The sequence below is a fragment of the Thermobia domestica genome, chromosome 11, assembly GCF_964235325.1.
Source record: "Thermobia domestica chromosome 11, izTheDome1.hap1.1, whole genome shotgun sequence".
Classification (NCBI taxonomy): Eukaryota; Metazoa; Arthropoda; class Insecta; order Zygentoma; family Lepismatidae; genus Thermobia; species Thermobia domestica.
The window spans coordinates 253,814,146-253,832,487 of NC_137464.1; the positions used below are offsets into that span (position 1 = coordinate 253,814,146).

Sequence of the window (18,342 nt, forward strand, 5' to 3'; positions counted from 1 at the left end):
CACTATCGAGCCGAACCAACAGCTCACCGAACCGAGCCGGCTAGAGCCGAGCCGAAATAAGCTCGTTATAAAAACCTCTTGTGATCTCGTTATTGAAACGAGACGAGATGCGAGTAGTGTCCCCTGTCATGAGCAACACGAAAAGTATTCCACATTACTGCTTACATTTCTCATATTTCTGTTGCTTTTCAATCTAATCAAGCCATGATTTCAAAACGAGTTTATAAACGATCTGAACGAGCAAGCCATTTATCAATCTCGATTCGACTCGCAACTCGACCTCAAAAACAGTAACCCGGCTCGGAAACCAACTCGAGAAAATCACATTTGACTCTGTCGAAACTCGACTTGAATTCAAGTAGAATCGAGTCGAGTTTTAGCTCGACTCGTATCTATCCCTAAACTTGATTTTCTTTAGAAAATATTCGTTTATTGTATATGGTAATCAAGTTTAAACTCGATTTTTATTATTTATTGGATGAAAATGTCTTATTTTAAAGAAAAGAATTGAAAAACTTTTGAAAATGATGCATCACATAGCCCAAATAGGTTTTGCTCAAAATTTTGAAATAGGAAGAAATCGACCAGTATGCAAATGTACAAGAAAGACAAAAGAAGTAAATGGAGACAAGTAAAAACTACGTTAATCGAGACGAAATCAAAGACCTGAAGTCGAGAAAAGAAAAACGGATTTAAACACCTGGATTTTGTTACAATAAACTCTGATGAAGACAGTAAAGATCACACGAAATTTACATGTATGGAATATAGATATCCATTATCCGTTACTCTTTAAGACCTTAACGAACTGATTCGTTAACAGACTCGGCAGAGATAATCGTTATATATTGCAAAAACAGAATTTAAAAATTCCGTTACATATAATGAATATGTGATATTGATTGATAACGATTATTAAAATCGCTGTTGCCCACTAAGATTTAACGAATTGACTGCATTAACGGTGATATTTATAATGACCGTTAAAGTCGTTGTTAGGTTTAACGAGTTGACTACACTAGAAAAATTTGTCTGAGATAATTTCTCTAGCCACCAATTTGAAAAAAAAAGTAATTAAAAAATTCGTGTATATGTGTGGGATATGAGATACAGATAGCCAGCGTTAAAGCCGCTGTAATCCAAACGGATTTACTCCATTAACGTTGGTATTCAAGGTGATCGTTAAAGTCGCTGTTATCTGATAAGATTTAACGAATTAACTCCATTACAAAAATTTCTCTGAGATAATTCATGTACATGTACGGGATATGAGATACAGATAGGCACCGTTAAAGCCGCTGTAATCCAAACAGATTTACTCCATTAACGTTGGTATTCAAGGTGATCGTTAAAGTCGCTGTTATCCGTTAAGATTTAACGAATTGACTCCATTACATAAATTTCTCTGAGATAATTCATGTACATGTACGGGATATGAGATACAGATAGCCACCGTTAAAGCCGCTGTAATCCAAACGGATTTACTCCATTAACGTTGGTATTCAAGGTGATCGTTAAAGTCGCTGTTATCCGTTAAGATTTAACGAATTGACTTCATTACAACAATTTCTCTGAGATAATTCGTGTACATGTACGGGATATGAGATACAGATAGCCACCGTTAAAGCCACTGTAAGCCGTTAACATGTTAACGAATTTACTCTATTAACGAACTCAGAATGAGATAATCGCTCTAGCTGCCTATTGCAAGAAAACAGGATTCAAAACTTCGCGCCCGTTCAAGAGTTACCCTGTGTAGTAACAAACGGACAGATTAACAGCAGAATCTTATATAAGTTTCATTGTGTGAGCCTAATAATGAAGAATTAAGAAATTAAAAACTATATTGATTGGGGAAAATGAATGATATTACTCACAGGAGAAAAAATAGCATCCAGGAACTTTACATTTGAAAATCTGTAAGAGAATAGTATTGACTGTAGCACTCTATGGATGCGAAAGTTGATCGTTAACAACAAAGAGGACCCACGAGTTTAATGTGAAATCCAAACCACTAAAGGATTCTAATTTCAATGTTGCCCCAATCGATAATCGAAATCCGGCCCCGGATCCATCGAAAGCTCACGAACTAGTCACCACAACCAACGGTGAGATCAAAATTAAGTTTTATATACATCTTTAATTTTTAACATTTAATAAACAAATTTAAGTAATAATTAATTTATATAACGCAAATTCATTTTGAAGGAAGTATGAGAAATTTAACTAGACGTGAATAAAAGATCATTAATATTATATAATTAAAATTTTCGTTTATTTCAAGCAAAACGGGGAGCTCCCACGTGACAAAGCGCTTAGCGTAGGTACCTTTGGCTTGGGTGACCCGGGTTCAATTCCTGGTGGGAGCTCATGTGGTTCGGATTCCAGGTTAAGCTAGACCCACGTCTCATATAGCCTCGCTACTGAAAAGGATGCTAAACTAAAAATAATATCAAACCAAGTGAAATATGAAAATAATTTTCTAAATCAATGAACTAAAAAAAAAAAAAAAAAAGCTTTGATATTCAATACCGGTAAATTTATAAAAGGTTTATTTTGAAATACAATAACAACTCGCTTCTACGGTAATTTAAAAGAAAACTCAAAATGCAACTTTTAAAGACACATCATACGGTGCTGTAGTCCAAAAGTTTTCACAAAATATACATACTGTTTTGTGATCGTAAATAATTTGTAAACGTGAAGACATGTTTAAGAAACGAACAATCCACGTAAAACGAATGTATTAATAGTTTCACTAAAATATAAGAGCTTTAGTTTTACAGTCTAAAAAGCATTGTATGCTATTTTCTTGATAATACTTCTTAGATAAATTACTCAATTAATATAATAATAAAAATGGAAGTACTGTAGGTACACAGAAGGAACAAGACGCACACCCAGAAATGTTTGTTGGGAGGAATCCATGCTTTTTTGTGAGGGGGCTCTAATACTACAAGACACTATCTAGAACTAGATTGTTTTTATAAGTTAAAGAATATAGATGAAGTGTAAGATCAAATTTTCATGCTACATCAATTATTTCCTTGTTAAACAAGTGTAGTCTTATTGAGAAAATGTACAAATATATGTTGAGTTAAAAAGTTCTTGGGGGGGAGGGGGTTCAGTCCCAGTGAACCCCTCCATGGATGAGTACATGTTTTATTTAAGAGTTCTGTTAAAACGTTCTATGGTGTGTTGTATTATGAAGACACGTGCTCAAAATTGAAAAATTCACAAAATATGATCTCTCTCTGACTTACGATTCCCGAGATATGGCTCCGTAAATCTCCCGAAATCTGAACTTCTTTGGCCAATTTCTGGCGAACGGTCGCCAGTTGGGCAATGGCCACCGGTTACTTTTTGGTACCAAAATGTTCACCATCCTCTTAGGTATTGATCAACACCCATATGAGCTCTCTGTGAATTTCGGTTCCCGAAATATGCCTCCTTAAATCTCCCGAAATCGGAACTCTTTTGACCAATATCTCGGGAACGACAAGTCATAGAAATGATATTGGTGTTAATTAATACCTAAGAGGATGGTAAACATTTTGGTACTAAATAGTAACCGGTGACCAGTGACCAAACCAATGGCCAGTTGAACAGTGATCACCGGTTATTGTTTGGTACCAAAATGTTCACCATCCTCTTAGGTATTGACCAATACCAGTATCATCTCTCTATGATTTACGGTTCCCGAGAAATGGCTTCTTAAATCTCCCGAAACTCGGAACTTCCGGAACGGTAAGAGTGACGCGAAAAATTCCATCACCTTCCTAGATAGTTTTTGATCTTCTATCGAATGCATGGCTCGAAATGGAAAAATTCGGATTTAACAGACACACACACACACACAGAGACACACATGTACACAGACATAGGAGAATTCATTAAGGAACCTTTTAAGTTCGTTGAAAAAAAAAAACGGATTGAAAATGAAATGAAATCTTTAAGTTTTACGTCCCACGATTATGCCGGTTAGGCTAAAGAAGACGGTGATGATGAGAAACGAATGAAATAGTGGAATGAAGAAAGTGGGAGGAAACGGGAAAACCCCGAGAAAGCCCATGAAAATGGTGTTTGTCCACCACAAAGTCCACACGGGGCAAGCTGAGATTGAACCAGGGACCCCAAGTACCGGAGGTGAACGCTCTAACCACTGAGCCACCGCGCCCGCCCAAAAAACGGATTATTACGCATGTTCGATATATTTGAACAGCGGTTATAAATAGGATAAGAAACGAAGTGATATATGGTGACTTTATTACTGAAGTCGTAACCCAATTGAATAAGTAAATAAATAAATATTAACGAAACAAAAGTACTATATACCTTGAAGCAGAAGGTATGTTCTAATGACTAAAAAGTTACAAGACGTATATTGCAATATATCGTGAACTATAGTCCTGATATCGTATTATTATTATTTTTTTCAATCTTCTTTACTGTAATGATTGGTTGCTGGGTCAGTAGTTCCGCCACTGATTCACCTACTCCGCTATCCGTCATTGATATCCAAAATATCAATTTTTTCCAACGTTGAGTACAGATAAAAAAAACAACGGTTCTCACATCAGGTCAACATTTAATCAACACTGCAAGCACAAGAACTACGTGTCTCCCCCAGAAAAAAAAAACTTTAAAAAAAAGTTAAAAAGTAAAAAAAAAAAATGAACTTTCTCTGAAAGTCATGTAATAAACAGCGTAGCGCAAGCTAACGTAACGAAGACTTATTAAGGCTTTTCACAGCTATCGTTATCAACACTATTACACTTGAACATGTATTTTTCCTTAACGTTAGTAAGCCACCTGCAGTAACCATTTCCATTTAGTAACATTCCTTGAAAGTGTTTATCATTAGTGGGGTTTTCCTTTTAGTGCCGATTGGTCATATGCTTTTTCTTTCTTTTTTCCATTTTTTTAAGTTAAAAATAATGCAATCATTACTTGTGTTTGTGCATATTTGTGTTAATATGGTGGCAGTGCTATTCTCAAATTATTAACCTCAGTTTGTATATTTATTACTTGTGACATAGTTAGGAAGACAGAACGTGAAGAGTTCGTAGTGTCTATATTTCTTCAACGAATGGCTTGTGATAAATTCATTGTTCTTAAAGTTCTAGAATTGGTGAGTAAAATTTGTTTTCTTCTACAAATAGTTTTAAGACGATTACTAACGTTAGGATTACTAAAAGGTAGGAGTTTATATATAGTAAAAGACTTCTCTGAAAGCGCAGTGTCAAATCTTCGCTTCAGTTACGAACAAACAGGAACGTACGAGATACACCAATGAAAACCGTTGTTAAATATTAATTGGTGTTAGAAATGACCTTAGGAAGTACGAGCTACCTATTAATCAAAATGATAGTTAAGTGTATTGTTTAAAAAGAAAAGTCAATATCTTTAAACATCAAGATAAATTATGTATTGCATGTATGTATGTTTAGAAATCTGCTTAAAGATTATTATCTATATATTAATAACGGTGTCTGTGAACAAAAAAGTTCAGATCCAAATTGAAAGTGACTATGTTTGTGACTCTTAATCTCTTGAACCATCCGACTGATCTCGATCAAATTTTTGACGTGGATGCAGTTCTGGCTAGAGTTGCCAAAAAGTTGACACGAAAAGTAGCTAAGTTGGAGGTGAAATGACTCCAATTTGGGATGAAAAGTGGCTAAAAAATTCGGCGGGAACACATGTGGTTCGGATTTCATGTTAGTAGGTCCACGTATCATATCGCTTCGCTGCGAACGGGACGTTGAACTCAAAATCAACTCTATGTCCTATAGAACCCAGAGGTTCAATTCCCATTCATGAAAGCTCTCTAGGAAAAAACCCATGAAATTTAACCTTCACATAGAAAAAACTTACACCCATTTCCCGCTTACTCGAGCTTTTAGAAGTAATACTGTATTATTTCTGCCTTTCAATGGAAGCTCTGCTAGTTAAATGACATGGAAGGTTAAAATTGTTTTCCGTTAGATGATAAGACGTAGCCTATCAGAAAACAAAGCGGGATTCTGGAGATATCACACGCTATATGGGTTGTATATTACCCAAACTCATTGACGCTTGGGTTAATTCAATTAAGTAAAAGTGAAAACAAACATATAAAACATTTTCAATATACAAAACATTTCAGAACAGTGCTTGATTTGTTCACATCCCAAAAAACGCTAGATTTGTAAATAAGTCGCCAAATCATCACTTAAAAATCACCAAAAAGTCATTAATCGGAAAGGTTATGTTTTGACGCTATTCTGGAAGTCAAAACCTCTAGATTTAGCGACTTTTCTCCCAAATTGGCAACACTGGTCCTGGCCTGGGAGTGTTTTTAGCTATCCACTTTGACGGTAGAACTTAGGGGAAGGGCAAGAGGGGGAATTATAAAAAATAAATACAACTTAATAACTCTTGAACCAAACAACCAATCTCGATAAAATTTTCAGCATAGATGACGTTCGTGCCTGGGATGGATTTTACCATTTCACTTTTCGGAACAACGTAGGGGATGGGGAGGAGGAGGAGATACACAAAAATCAATAAATATAAAAATAAAAGTGACCATGTTCTTGAGTTAGTAACTCTTGAACCACCTGATCGATCTCAATCAAATTTTGAACATAGATGAAGTTCGAACCTGGGAAGTTATTTATTATTTTATTTTGATGGTAGAACAAAAGGGAGGGGAGGGGAGGAGGGTAAATATATGAAAATGAATAAAACTTAATAACTCTTGAACCACCCGACCGATCTCAATCAAACTTTCAACATAGATAAGGTCCGGCCTGGGATGTTTTCATTATTTTACTTTGACGGCACAATGTAGGGGAGGGGAAGGGGTATATATATATGTAAAAAAAATCAAACGTCAACACACATGACATTCGGGCCTGGGATACTTTTTATCATTTAACTTTGTCGATGCAACGTAGGGAAGGGGGAGGAGATGATCAAATTTTCAACCACCTGACCGATCTAAATCAAATTTTCATCAACCTAGACGAAGTTCGAATCTGAAATGTTTTTTGTCATATCACTTTGACGTGTAACTTAAGGGAGGGGGAGACACATTTGAAAGGAGGGGGAGAGACATTTGAAAATGATCGAAAATGACCGATATTAGTGTCGAATCTCTAGTTTTTGCTGTCGCGGAGATGAACAGTGACACGTTTTTGGGGTTGCTGAGATGAACAATGATACTTCCGATACCGTGCCCCGCAACATATTGAAGGGAGAGGGATATATAAAAATCACCGAAAATGACCAATATCAAAGAACGCTTTAATAATAGTAAAAATGAACATATTACTATTTTTCCTTAATTTAACCCAGCAAAATCGGGGGACGTCTTAGATTCGAGGATGTCTTAAATTCGAGTAATTATCGAGAAATTCTTAATGAAAGATATTATTAACGTGTTATTAAAACTACTTTGCTAGCCATGAATAGTTTTAATTTTGTATCATATTCAATCATTCAGACAACAATAGTGTCCTGGTCTTGCGCAAGACGTGCGGGTTATTATTATTATTATTATTATTATTATTATTATTATTATTATTATTATTATTATTATTATTATTATTATTTATAACATGCGTCCTGTATTTACAGTGGAGAAATATGGTACACGTAGACAGAAAGTATAGAGAAAGTATAGTGGAAAGAAAAAGAGAGAGACGGAGAAAGAGGTTAGACTATGCATCAACGTCAGCATTAAAATCGAATAAAGACGAAAATGTTAGCTGCACACTTGGCAAGCCAATGATCAATATGCTTGGGAATTAGTAATTTTAAAAAATGGTAGGAAAATAAATTGACCCTACGTTAGGTAATTAGCAGCAAGATTGAGAATTAGTAATTACAAAAAAAAAAAAAAAAAAAAAAAAAACTACTTAGGCTAATTACACTAGCCAATAGTGAAAATGTAACTGGAATGAAATAAATGTTTTTATTATTATTATTATTATATCGACCACGCTGATAACGAAAACGACAATGAAAAACTCGAATTAGCTCTCGTTTTCAAGTTAAGGGGGGGGGGAGATGAAATTAATTATGATTATATTTTATTGCATTCATTGTCAATCCCTTCCCACATAGGCCACTGATGGTAGACAGAATGATTGCGTTTCCTGTAGGACAATAGCTGTGTATATTTTGTCAGTATTTTTTAGCCCGGGCTCATAGCTACAAGGGGGAGGGGAAGAGGAAGGGAGGAGTAGACCATGTTTTATTTAAGTGTAGTTTCAGTCTGTTATACGCTGTGTTGTGTTTGGGTGCTGAAAGAACGTGTTACTGAAGTGTAGTTGGTGCGTGTAGTCATATAATTCCTGTGATTCAATATGCCTAGCAAATGTGTAAATAGTGCTGACAATTTGTGTTACATTTGCGGACAGGCTATATTGAAGTCGCAAAGGAGGCAAATAACGCCATATATTAGGAAGGCGTACAAACTGTACTTTGGCCGTGAAATCGGGGACCAGGACAAACCATGGGCTCCTCATGTATGTTGCATATTTTCTGTTTCGAGTCTTCATTCGTGGTTGAATCGTGAAAGATCTTCCATGGGCTTTGCTATACCCATGATCTGGCGAGAACCATCAAACTATGTGAACGATTGTTACTTTTGTATGAAAACTCCATTAACACATGGTATTTCCAAGAAGAAAATGTCTTCCTTGACATATCCGAAAGATAAAGCTTAACTGTTGGCGTCAAGACTACAACGGTGGTACTGCCTTGATAGAACGGTCAATGTGACTGCGTTCCGTAACCGCCATATGTCATTCCTTCCATTTTTCAAAAGTGAAAAGAACTTGGTATTTTGTAGTGATGTAGAAGGACTAATGGCAGCTATGGGCATTGACTATAAAAGTGATGAGTGGAGGTTGTTCGTCGACTCCTCCAAAATAAGCAGGCGTGTCCTACTGCATATAATAACGTGTTATCATCGATTCCGGTTGGGTATGCAACTTACATGAAAGAAACATATGATAACAATTGTTATTGCGATTGAACTATGACAAGTTTAAATGGCAGATTTCCATTGAGCTGAAAGTCATAGGCATAATACTTGGGCTACAACAGGGCTACACAAAATTATGTTGTTAACTGTACCTCTAGGATAGCCGCGCCAAAACACTTCATTATAAAAAGAAAGATAGGCCTAAGCGTCAATCACTTGAACCAGGACCTTATAATGTTACGTACGAAGTACTTATCGAATCCAACAACATAATTCTCCCTGCTCTTCATGTAAAATTGGGCCTAATGAAAAGCTTCGTTAAGGTCATGGACAAAACTGGGGAAGAATTTCTCTATTTGTGCGAGAAATTTCCATCTTAGCAAGGCGAAAATAAAAGAGGCAATTTTTGCGGCTGTCCAGATACGCAAACTGTACAAAGATGAGAATTTCAACACCATCCTGACAGGCGATGAAAAGTTAGCTTGGGATGCCTTTGTTCAAGTATCAACAAACATTTTAGGAAATAAGAGGGCAGAAAACTATAAGGATCTTGTGGCAAATCTTCTGCTCTGCTATGATTGACTGGGTGCAACATGTCCTTAAAATTACGTTTCTTGGATTCGCACTTAGACTTATTTCCTGACAACTGTGGTGCTGCAAGCGATAAGCACGGAAGATGCTTCCACCAGCAAATTTCGGGCATGGAAATGAGATACCAGGCAAAGTGGAATGCATCAATGTTTGATGATTACTGCTAGACACTAATCAGGAATCACCAGCTGAAAACTACAAACGCCAAACAAAGCAGTTGCGTCTTCAGTGACCTCCCTGCGAGGGATAACAACAAGGTAGGCTAAATACGCATAAGCATATATAAGTAATAACGTAAAATTATCATAACTTCAAAACGAGAGCTAATCTTGCATTTGCATTAACGTTTTTGTTATCAGCACACCCGAAAACATAAAAATCATCTGTTCTCATGCCAGTTAGAGAAAAAAAAAGGTTGACTAGTGTTATCAGTATGGTTCGGAATTAGTATCTTCAAAATAATCATAATAACACAATAAATAAAATAGAATAAAAGCTGGCTCTTCGTTGACTAATTGTCGACATGATAGGAAATTAGTAATGGCAAAGAAAGTTGAAAAGTACGTTAAGCCCATGTTAAATAGTAATTGCAAGAAAAAAATTAGCCTTACGTAGGCTAATTATCGGCATGGTTGCTAATTATAAGAAAAAAATTGGCCCTACGTAGTACAAATGTCAGCAAGATTGAGAATTAGTAATTCCAAAATGTGTTGGCCGTACGTAGGCTATTTGTCGGCATTGTTGAGAATTATCAAATCGAAAAAAGTTGAAAAATACATTTATCTTACGTAGGTTAGTTATTTGCATGTTTGAGAATTCGTAATTGAAAAACAAAAGCTAACTGTCGGTATTTTTGGCAATTAGTAAATGCAAGGAAAAGTTTAAAGATATTTTGTCCCTACATAGTGTATAGAGTGTATGGTGCTAATTCTCAACAATTTATCGCCATTTTTTTTAAACAGTTACAAAATCGCACTCTCATTCGCATTTTTTTCAATTATAGCGATTACGTTGGTAATTGAATTACTTAGCAAAGTAAACAAACACAATGAAGGGTGGGTCAATGTTGACAGTTGACTAGTTCACTGGTTCTCAACCGGTGTTGTTAGAGTGTTTTCAAATTTTAGGATTTAAAAATCATGAAGTATTTAATAATTAGTTAAAATTAATTTTGAGACAGAGTGTACCAGTCAACGCCAGCGACAATTCTCAGTATTACATAAAATCATTGTTTTATAAGAAATTATTACCTTATATTATCATAATATTTATTATTGTTAATAAATAATTGAGCAAATGTGTCGCAATGTCCTGGACTTTCAAAGTGTGTTATCAGTACAAAAAATTGCCGTTTCTTACTTTTGGTTATTAAGAGTTGTCTTAACATGTGCTGTAGCTAGGAGTTATTGTGCTGCCAAAATGTCTTGAGCCGCGACAAAAATGCGAACTAAAGCTCGCACCGTCACACACCCACGCGTTGAGCCAATAAGGGTTCAGCTGTTGCTAAGCGAGAGAAAGCGAGTGGAATTCCTTCAGCCGATAGCAGCGCTTGAAACGGAAGACTAAGGATCAAGTCAATGTGGTATATCTTCAGTAATATGCTAACCTCTGCTTAACGACCACCAATACCTCGGAGAAGACAAGCAGAAAAGAGTCATGAAGGTACTTTTAACATTTATTATTATTAGAGATCGCATGTTTAGGCATTAAAAACCTGGAAAATAGGCAGGCAAATAGACACTTAAAAATTCAAAAACAGGCAGTAAAATAGGCACTAAAATGTGACTCGAAACAATGAAGATAAATACTTAATACAATTAAAAAATAGATCCAAGCCATAGATAATATTCAAAGAATATCTTCTTTTACTGTATACAGTGGACTCTTTTTAATTCGAAGTCCAAGGGGACACGAAAAAACTTCGAATTATCCAAAATTCGAATTATCCAGCAATATTCATTTTCACATATATAACAACAAACAAACCAAAGTACTGTGCATCAAAAACATATTCATATGGTGTAGACTATACCTTTAAAGCAGCTTATTATTTGCGTGATCGAATACCGCAAATAACAAACGACATTGACTCCGCATAATTCAAACTACGTGCACAATGGAAAATATATTTACGTACAACACTACAACATACATTGAATAGCCCAAACAATTAAACTCCTATAACGATTTGAATATTCTGTTCTCACTTTTAAGAATTCGTAAACCTCATTGGCTTAAATTTGATTGTTTTTGTACGGTCAATAAATCTTGAGTTTCATGTATTGCGTGGAATACGATATTAATAACATTTGGTTGACTTTGTCAATAATTCATCTTAAATTTTCAACCAATTCTGAAACAAGATGAGATTGGCACACGTTCTCAATCTTTACTTCTTCCTCAACTCACCTTCATGTTTATCATTACATAGGTTTTCTATTTATCTTTTGTATTACTCTTCCCTATGGCTGCATGTGGATAACTGAAAACACGTTAAAACTGTATTTCTCTGTTTACATCTGTCCAACATTAAAACTTTTCAACTGTATTTACTTCGAATTATCCAAAACATAGGTTCAAAAGTTCGATTTATCCACGACTTTTTACTATTGTTTTCAATACAGTTTTCAAGGGAAATGGACTTCTGTTCGAATTATCCAAGTTCGAATTAACGAGACTCCACTGTATATATATATATATATATATATATATATATATATATATATATATATATATATATATATATATATATATATATATATATATATATATATATATTGTAATGTTATCACATGCTTGTGTTTACAAACACCTAATATATGTGTGTTATTTATATTATATAAATTATATCTTTTTCCAATCTTTTATATCTTTTTTTAAGGAAATGCGTAGAATAGGCAACATTAAGCACTAAAGTGATTATTTAGGCAGTAAGGGGCGATATAGGCAAAATAAAATTGGCTTAAATCGAAACTATAAACCCCCATATAAATTTTAAAGTGTTATTTTGGATCATATCTTTAATATTAAAGAATAGGCATTTTGCCTAACACCCGGTCTCTAATTATTATTATTATTATTATTATTATTATTATTATTATTATTATTATTATTATTATTATTATTATTTTGATGACAGTAAAACACAAAACTCTCTAGAAAACAGTACAAATAGACGTCTATATTCAGTACTCTCCTCAGATAATGTAACCATCAGTCTACAACTGAGGTTGCCAACGTTGTTTATTTGTCGCCTATTTTCCTGGATCTATCATGAAACCTGCATACTTCACACCCCTCCTTTCTTCAATGCTTGTTGATCATACATGTTCTTTTTATTATTATTTTGTCAGATCCCTTCTGCGAATTTAGATGCGGCATTAAATTCTCAAATGTCTTCAGTAATAATAACCAAGGTATATAAAATAACAATAATATCCTAATAGTAACAGTAATTTGCTCACATTTGATAACAGGCCTCATTCCGTATTGATTTGCGTCAAAGTAACGAAAATTTTCGTTTTATTTTGCGGTATTTGTTAGCACATACTACTTCACTACTTCCGGTTGACGTGTAAAGGCGAAATTTGACATGATTGTAGCTTTCAAGTATTAACCCACAGAAAAATTGCCAAAAGTTAATATTTTTAATTTTTAGAGGGTCCAAAGGCAGGGTGAAGAAATCCTGCATGCTATTTAAATGGGTTCTCTCTCTCTCTTTTTTTTGGGGGGGGGGGACTTATATAATAATCTCATATTTTAGGTACTTGGAATAAAAACTTTAAATTCGGTATGCTTTTGTGTTGCTGTTAGCTTCACTCAAGTAAATGACCAAAAATAAAGATTTTCAACCGTACAGAGGTTTTATGGGGAACTGAAAGATCTAAGGGACATCTTCTACACCCCAAAATGTTTAGGCACTTCCGGCAGGATTAGAATGATGAAATTTGGCATGATTGTAGACTTCCGGGACTAACCCACAGGAAAATTGCCAAAAGTGAATATTTTTAGTTTTTAAGGTACTCTTACGCTTGTGCATTCGGAAGGAATGCTTTCGTCGTCGTTTTGAAGAAAGAAAAGAAACTATAATCGTTAATTTTGGAAATATAGCTCACTGCTAGAAATGGGAGGCATCTGAGAAGACGACGAGCGTATTGGTTTGTAGGTCATGTGGGTAGAAATAAATAAAAACAAATATATAAAAAAAGAGAGAGTCGAGAGTCTGTTTAGGAAGAAAGAAAAGGAAGGTTGTTTTGGCGTTTAGGACCTTGGATGTGTATTCCGTACCTCCGTTCCTGGTCGTCGACTGGTGGTCTCCATGTCTCGGCTTCTGTGTCGAATTGGCGTGGAACTTGGAATAGGTCTCTCCTGCCGTTGCTCACACTCGCTCCTCCTGAACTTTAGCGCTCCTCGTGTACTTCCCCGCTTCTCGAGTGCTACCCCCTTCTTCCGGGTCCTAGGACGTTTTTATATCAACCAAAGTAGGAAGATGGCCGTCGAAATTACGTAAAAACATCCAAAGTACGCACGTGTAAGGATTCAGGAAAGTGCAAGGTAAATGGAATTCTCGACTTATTTAATAATATGTCAACAGTTACAGAACGCTTTGGTTACATCAGATTACATAAGTTACATAAATTTACCAAGAATGAAGAATGACGAATCGTCTACTAAAGAGAATTTTGAAATGTTTGCTGACTGTCTTATTATTTCAAGTTGTGTCTGTTTCTCATCATCCACAGAAAATAAAGAGAAAAAAGTAAAATAATAATAATAATAATAATAATAATAATAATAATAATAATAATAATAATAATAATAATAATAATAATAATAAAATAAAATAAAATAAAGATAAAATAATCGTTTTTAAATATTGATTTGTTTATATACTGAATATTAATAGTATGAGGGTAATCCAATATCTCTACATTCCCGCCACTAAATCTTACTGAACGACGAAAAGAGGAACGCTGTCGTTTCAGGTCCAATTACTTATTGAACGCACTGTATATATACTTTGTATTATATGAACTTTATGTATGTTATATATATATAAAAATAATAATTAATCACACATCACTAAAAAAAACACTTGAATCACTAGCGTTAACAAATAATAAAATGTAGCACTAAACCAATCAATCAATCAATCAATCAATATTTGCAGAATAAACATACAAGAAAGTTAATTTGTCAATTTGAAAACATCATCTTTCAATGTCTTGGATAGTTCCTGTCTTTTCTCCCGTATAAATAGTTGACGTAATCGTTAAGATACTGAAGCACATGGTCTTGTTTATAACATTGAACTTGAAACTGTAGAATGCTGAATCGGCAGAGTCTCAGCTGCAAGATTTTTTAATTTTTAGAGGGTCCAAAGGCAGGATGAAGAAATCCTGCATGCTATTTAAATGGGCTCTCTCTCTCTCTCTCTTTTTTTTTTTTTTTTTGACATATAATAATCTCATATTTTAGGTACTTGGAATAAAAACTTTAAATTCGGTATGCTTTTGTGTTGCTGTTAGCTTCACTCAAGTAAATGACCAAAAATAAAGATTTTCAACCGTACAGAGGTTTTATGGGGAACTGAAAGATCCAAGGGACATCTTCTACACCACAAAATGTTTAGGCACTTCCGGCAGGATTAGAATGATGAAATTTGGCATGATTGTAGACTTCCGGGACTAACCCACAGGAAAATTGCCAAAAGTGAATATTTTTAGTTTTTAAGGTACCTATTGGTGGGATCAGGAGTAATTTCCATGTTATTTAAATAGTCTTATCTCTTAGAGGTTCGAAGCCGTAGGCCAAGCAAACAGGGGGTCTGGAGGCGTAGTTCCCAGGTAGCCAAAGGTTAGTCAATCCTATATAACGCAACCTTGTGAACATATTAACTTCTGTAACTTGAATTGGATTTAATGACACTTTGCTGATACATTAAGTGCCTTAATACCGCGATCCAGTTCGACGATGTATGTCCCAAGGGGAATGCAAGGGGGAGCTAACCCCCTTACCATATAGACGTGGCAATGATCATGGAGCTAGAAAGATGGAACAAACGCTACTCGCAAGCTTTTGCATAACTGAACACAAACAAAAGCGGGTCTAGTTGCATCATCATGAGTAGTTTTTGAGATCTAGCATGAAACATATCCAAACATTTAATTTTTTCTGAGCTACGACCATTGTCATGCAGGTGCTTTCTTCGCATTTTACCATGTTTTCTCTCTTTTCTCCATGTAATATGAGTCATATATATATATATATATATATATATATATATATATATATATATATATATTATTTTGCAATCGTTTATTACATACAGAATTACTCTGTGGCATAAGCAGCAATTTTTTTTAGCATTTTGCCCTCCTGAGATATTACGCCCCAAAAATGACATCAAAATCACAAACTTTAATTTTCGGACCCCCATAAATCTACAGTGTCAGTAGTATCATGTCTGTGGATATTTCTACAGACTCTTTACATACAATAGTATTCAGCACTAAACTTATGTACCTCCCACTTCTTGCCATTCCAAAATACAACCCGTTTAAAAGTGTAATTTTCTCTAGTTTTTCTAGTGATTTCATGTATTGGTTTTCAACCCTGCATATTTATATAGACGTGAAAGTTCATATTCACCGTGTACTGCAGTCTCTCCTGTAAAGATTCATTTTTGTTTGGCGCTCGTCTGATTCGTACCCCATTCTGAGCAACTGTAATTTTCGTAAACGCTTGTAAATGCAAACATTCGCACTCCACCGACAACAAAGATGGCTGCCATTCAGGTACACTCGTACATACGACAACGTGAATGATGTTATTGACCTTCTCATACGCAAGGTTCATCACACTTAATTTTTTTTAGAATTTTCGGAGATGGTCGAGCAACCACCTCCGAACCACTTCGTATGGAATGACCCATTTGACTTTTGGAAAATGAAATTTTTCAGTTGTACGTCCAACATTTATATCGGCTAGGCTAAAGGAAACGGTAATGATGAGAAATGAAGGAAATAGTTGACTGAAGAAAGTGGGAGGGATCGGGAGTACCCAGAGAAAATCCACGCGCACGGTGTTTGTCGAGCATGACTCACGTGGCGCAAAATTAATGACCAGTGTTTTGGAAATGACTCAGTATCTGAAGCAACATACCATGACTATTGCAAACACTCTATCAAAACCAAAAGTGGTTCAAATTTAATATTACATCCAGTTTCAATTCTGATTTCTACATAGCAAAAACGGTAACAGATATCGAGATGTGATTTTTGGCAATTGATTTAGCGTCTGAACCAGGGTGCGAAATCCCGGGGCGGAGGGATTTTCCCCCCACCAAAAATTTTACACTTGCTTTTTCCCCTCACCAAACTCTGTAAGAGGGGACACCTTAATAGGAAAATATTATATAAGTAGGTCTATAATGAAAATTTTCAGACAAACAATAATTTTAAATGCATGCTGTTTTAAAAAACGTAGTTTATTTGTAAAAGAATCAGCTGTTTAACTTTTTCGGTTGTTCGGTTGTTGACGAGATGAAGACCTTTATTCTCTAGCGTACCAGTTACCTGCAAAATTGGTAAAATTTCTGAAACAACAAGATTGTTTTTCAATTTCAGTGGACGAACCTACAAACAGGTTTGCGGATAAGCACTTGCTGTTATATGAACATATGTGGACGAAGAAACTAAACCCTGTTGTCGTTTTTATAAATTAGTGCCTGTAGAAAATGCCAATGCAAAATCCCTTAAAAAGAAAATTATTCAAGCATTTTCCGAAGATGGCATAGATATTTTTAATCTTAAAGAAAAACTGGTTGGATTTAGTTCGGACGGGGATGCAGTGTTTACTGGGAGAAACGAAGGTGTTGCTGCTCAAATTAGAAGAAATGTCAACCCGTGCCTAATTAGCGTACACTGCATGGCACATCGAATTGATCTTGTTTCTGAAAGAGTTTTTGGTGTTGTGAATGCTGTTCACAACTTTGCATGTTTGTTAGGCGAACTTTACCAGGTGTTCAGTAAGTCATCTACAGCTGCAACACTTAAAAGTATCGCGACAGTCACAGATGCCACAGGACAAAAAATTGAACGATTACAATATTTCGGATTTCACCTTAAACTGTAAGTCCACATTTCATAGCCTCGCTGTTGGAAAGGGTCATTAAACTTAAATCAGCAAATCAATCGTATTATAGTGTTTGTGCTTTTATTTTCTAAAGTTTAACGTCCTATGAATATTCACCACGGCTAAGGAAGACGGTCATGATGAGATGAATTATAAGGGTGGATTAAGACAGAAGGAAGCGGGAAGACCCCGAGAAAACCCCAATACAATTGTTTGTATACCACAAGCAGAATTTGGCGCGAGCTAGGATCCAGCCGATGATTCCACGCACCTGAGGTGAGCGCTCTACCACTGAGGCAACACGGCTTTTTGTTGTCTTTCAAGTATTTGTATTGAAATCATTATTTATAATAATATATTCTTGCTAATAATACAATATAGATACATAGTATTATTTAGACTTAGAAAGGTGACCGTATATCTGAACGACCAAACTGAAACACTACGTACGTAGAAACGAGAATTTCATAAATAATAATAAAAACTATACTCTGACTCTACAGCTCATGAGGATCTATGGCTTGCCAGGTGGAGCGCTTCAAGTTAGTAGTTCTAATGCTTGGTTAAGACATCGGTTCTCAGGGACTATTATTTCTGACTTATATATCTCTACTGCTATTTTCGCGAATGTAATCTTC

At 35.3% G+C, this 18,342-nt stretch overlaps 1 protein-coding gene across 1 annotated transcript in view; it reads left to right on the plus strand.

The window, feature by feature from the left end:
* Positions 1-4,957: 4,957 nt before the first annotated feature.
* LOC145663808 (uncharacterized) overlaps positions 4,958-18,342 on the plus strand; it is a 30,341-nt gene continuing 16,956 nt past the window's right edge. Inside the window, exon 1 of the mRNA XM_081729899.1 lies at positions 4,958-5,131. Coding sequence (XP_081586025.1) covers positions 5,090-5,131 — 42 coding nt within the window. The 5' untranslated portion in view covers positions 4,958-5,089. The remainder of the gene's footprint in view (positions 5,132-18,342) is intronic.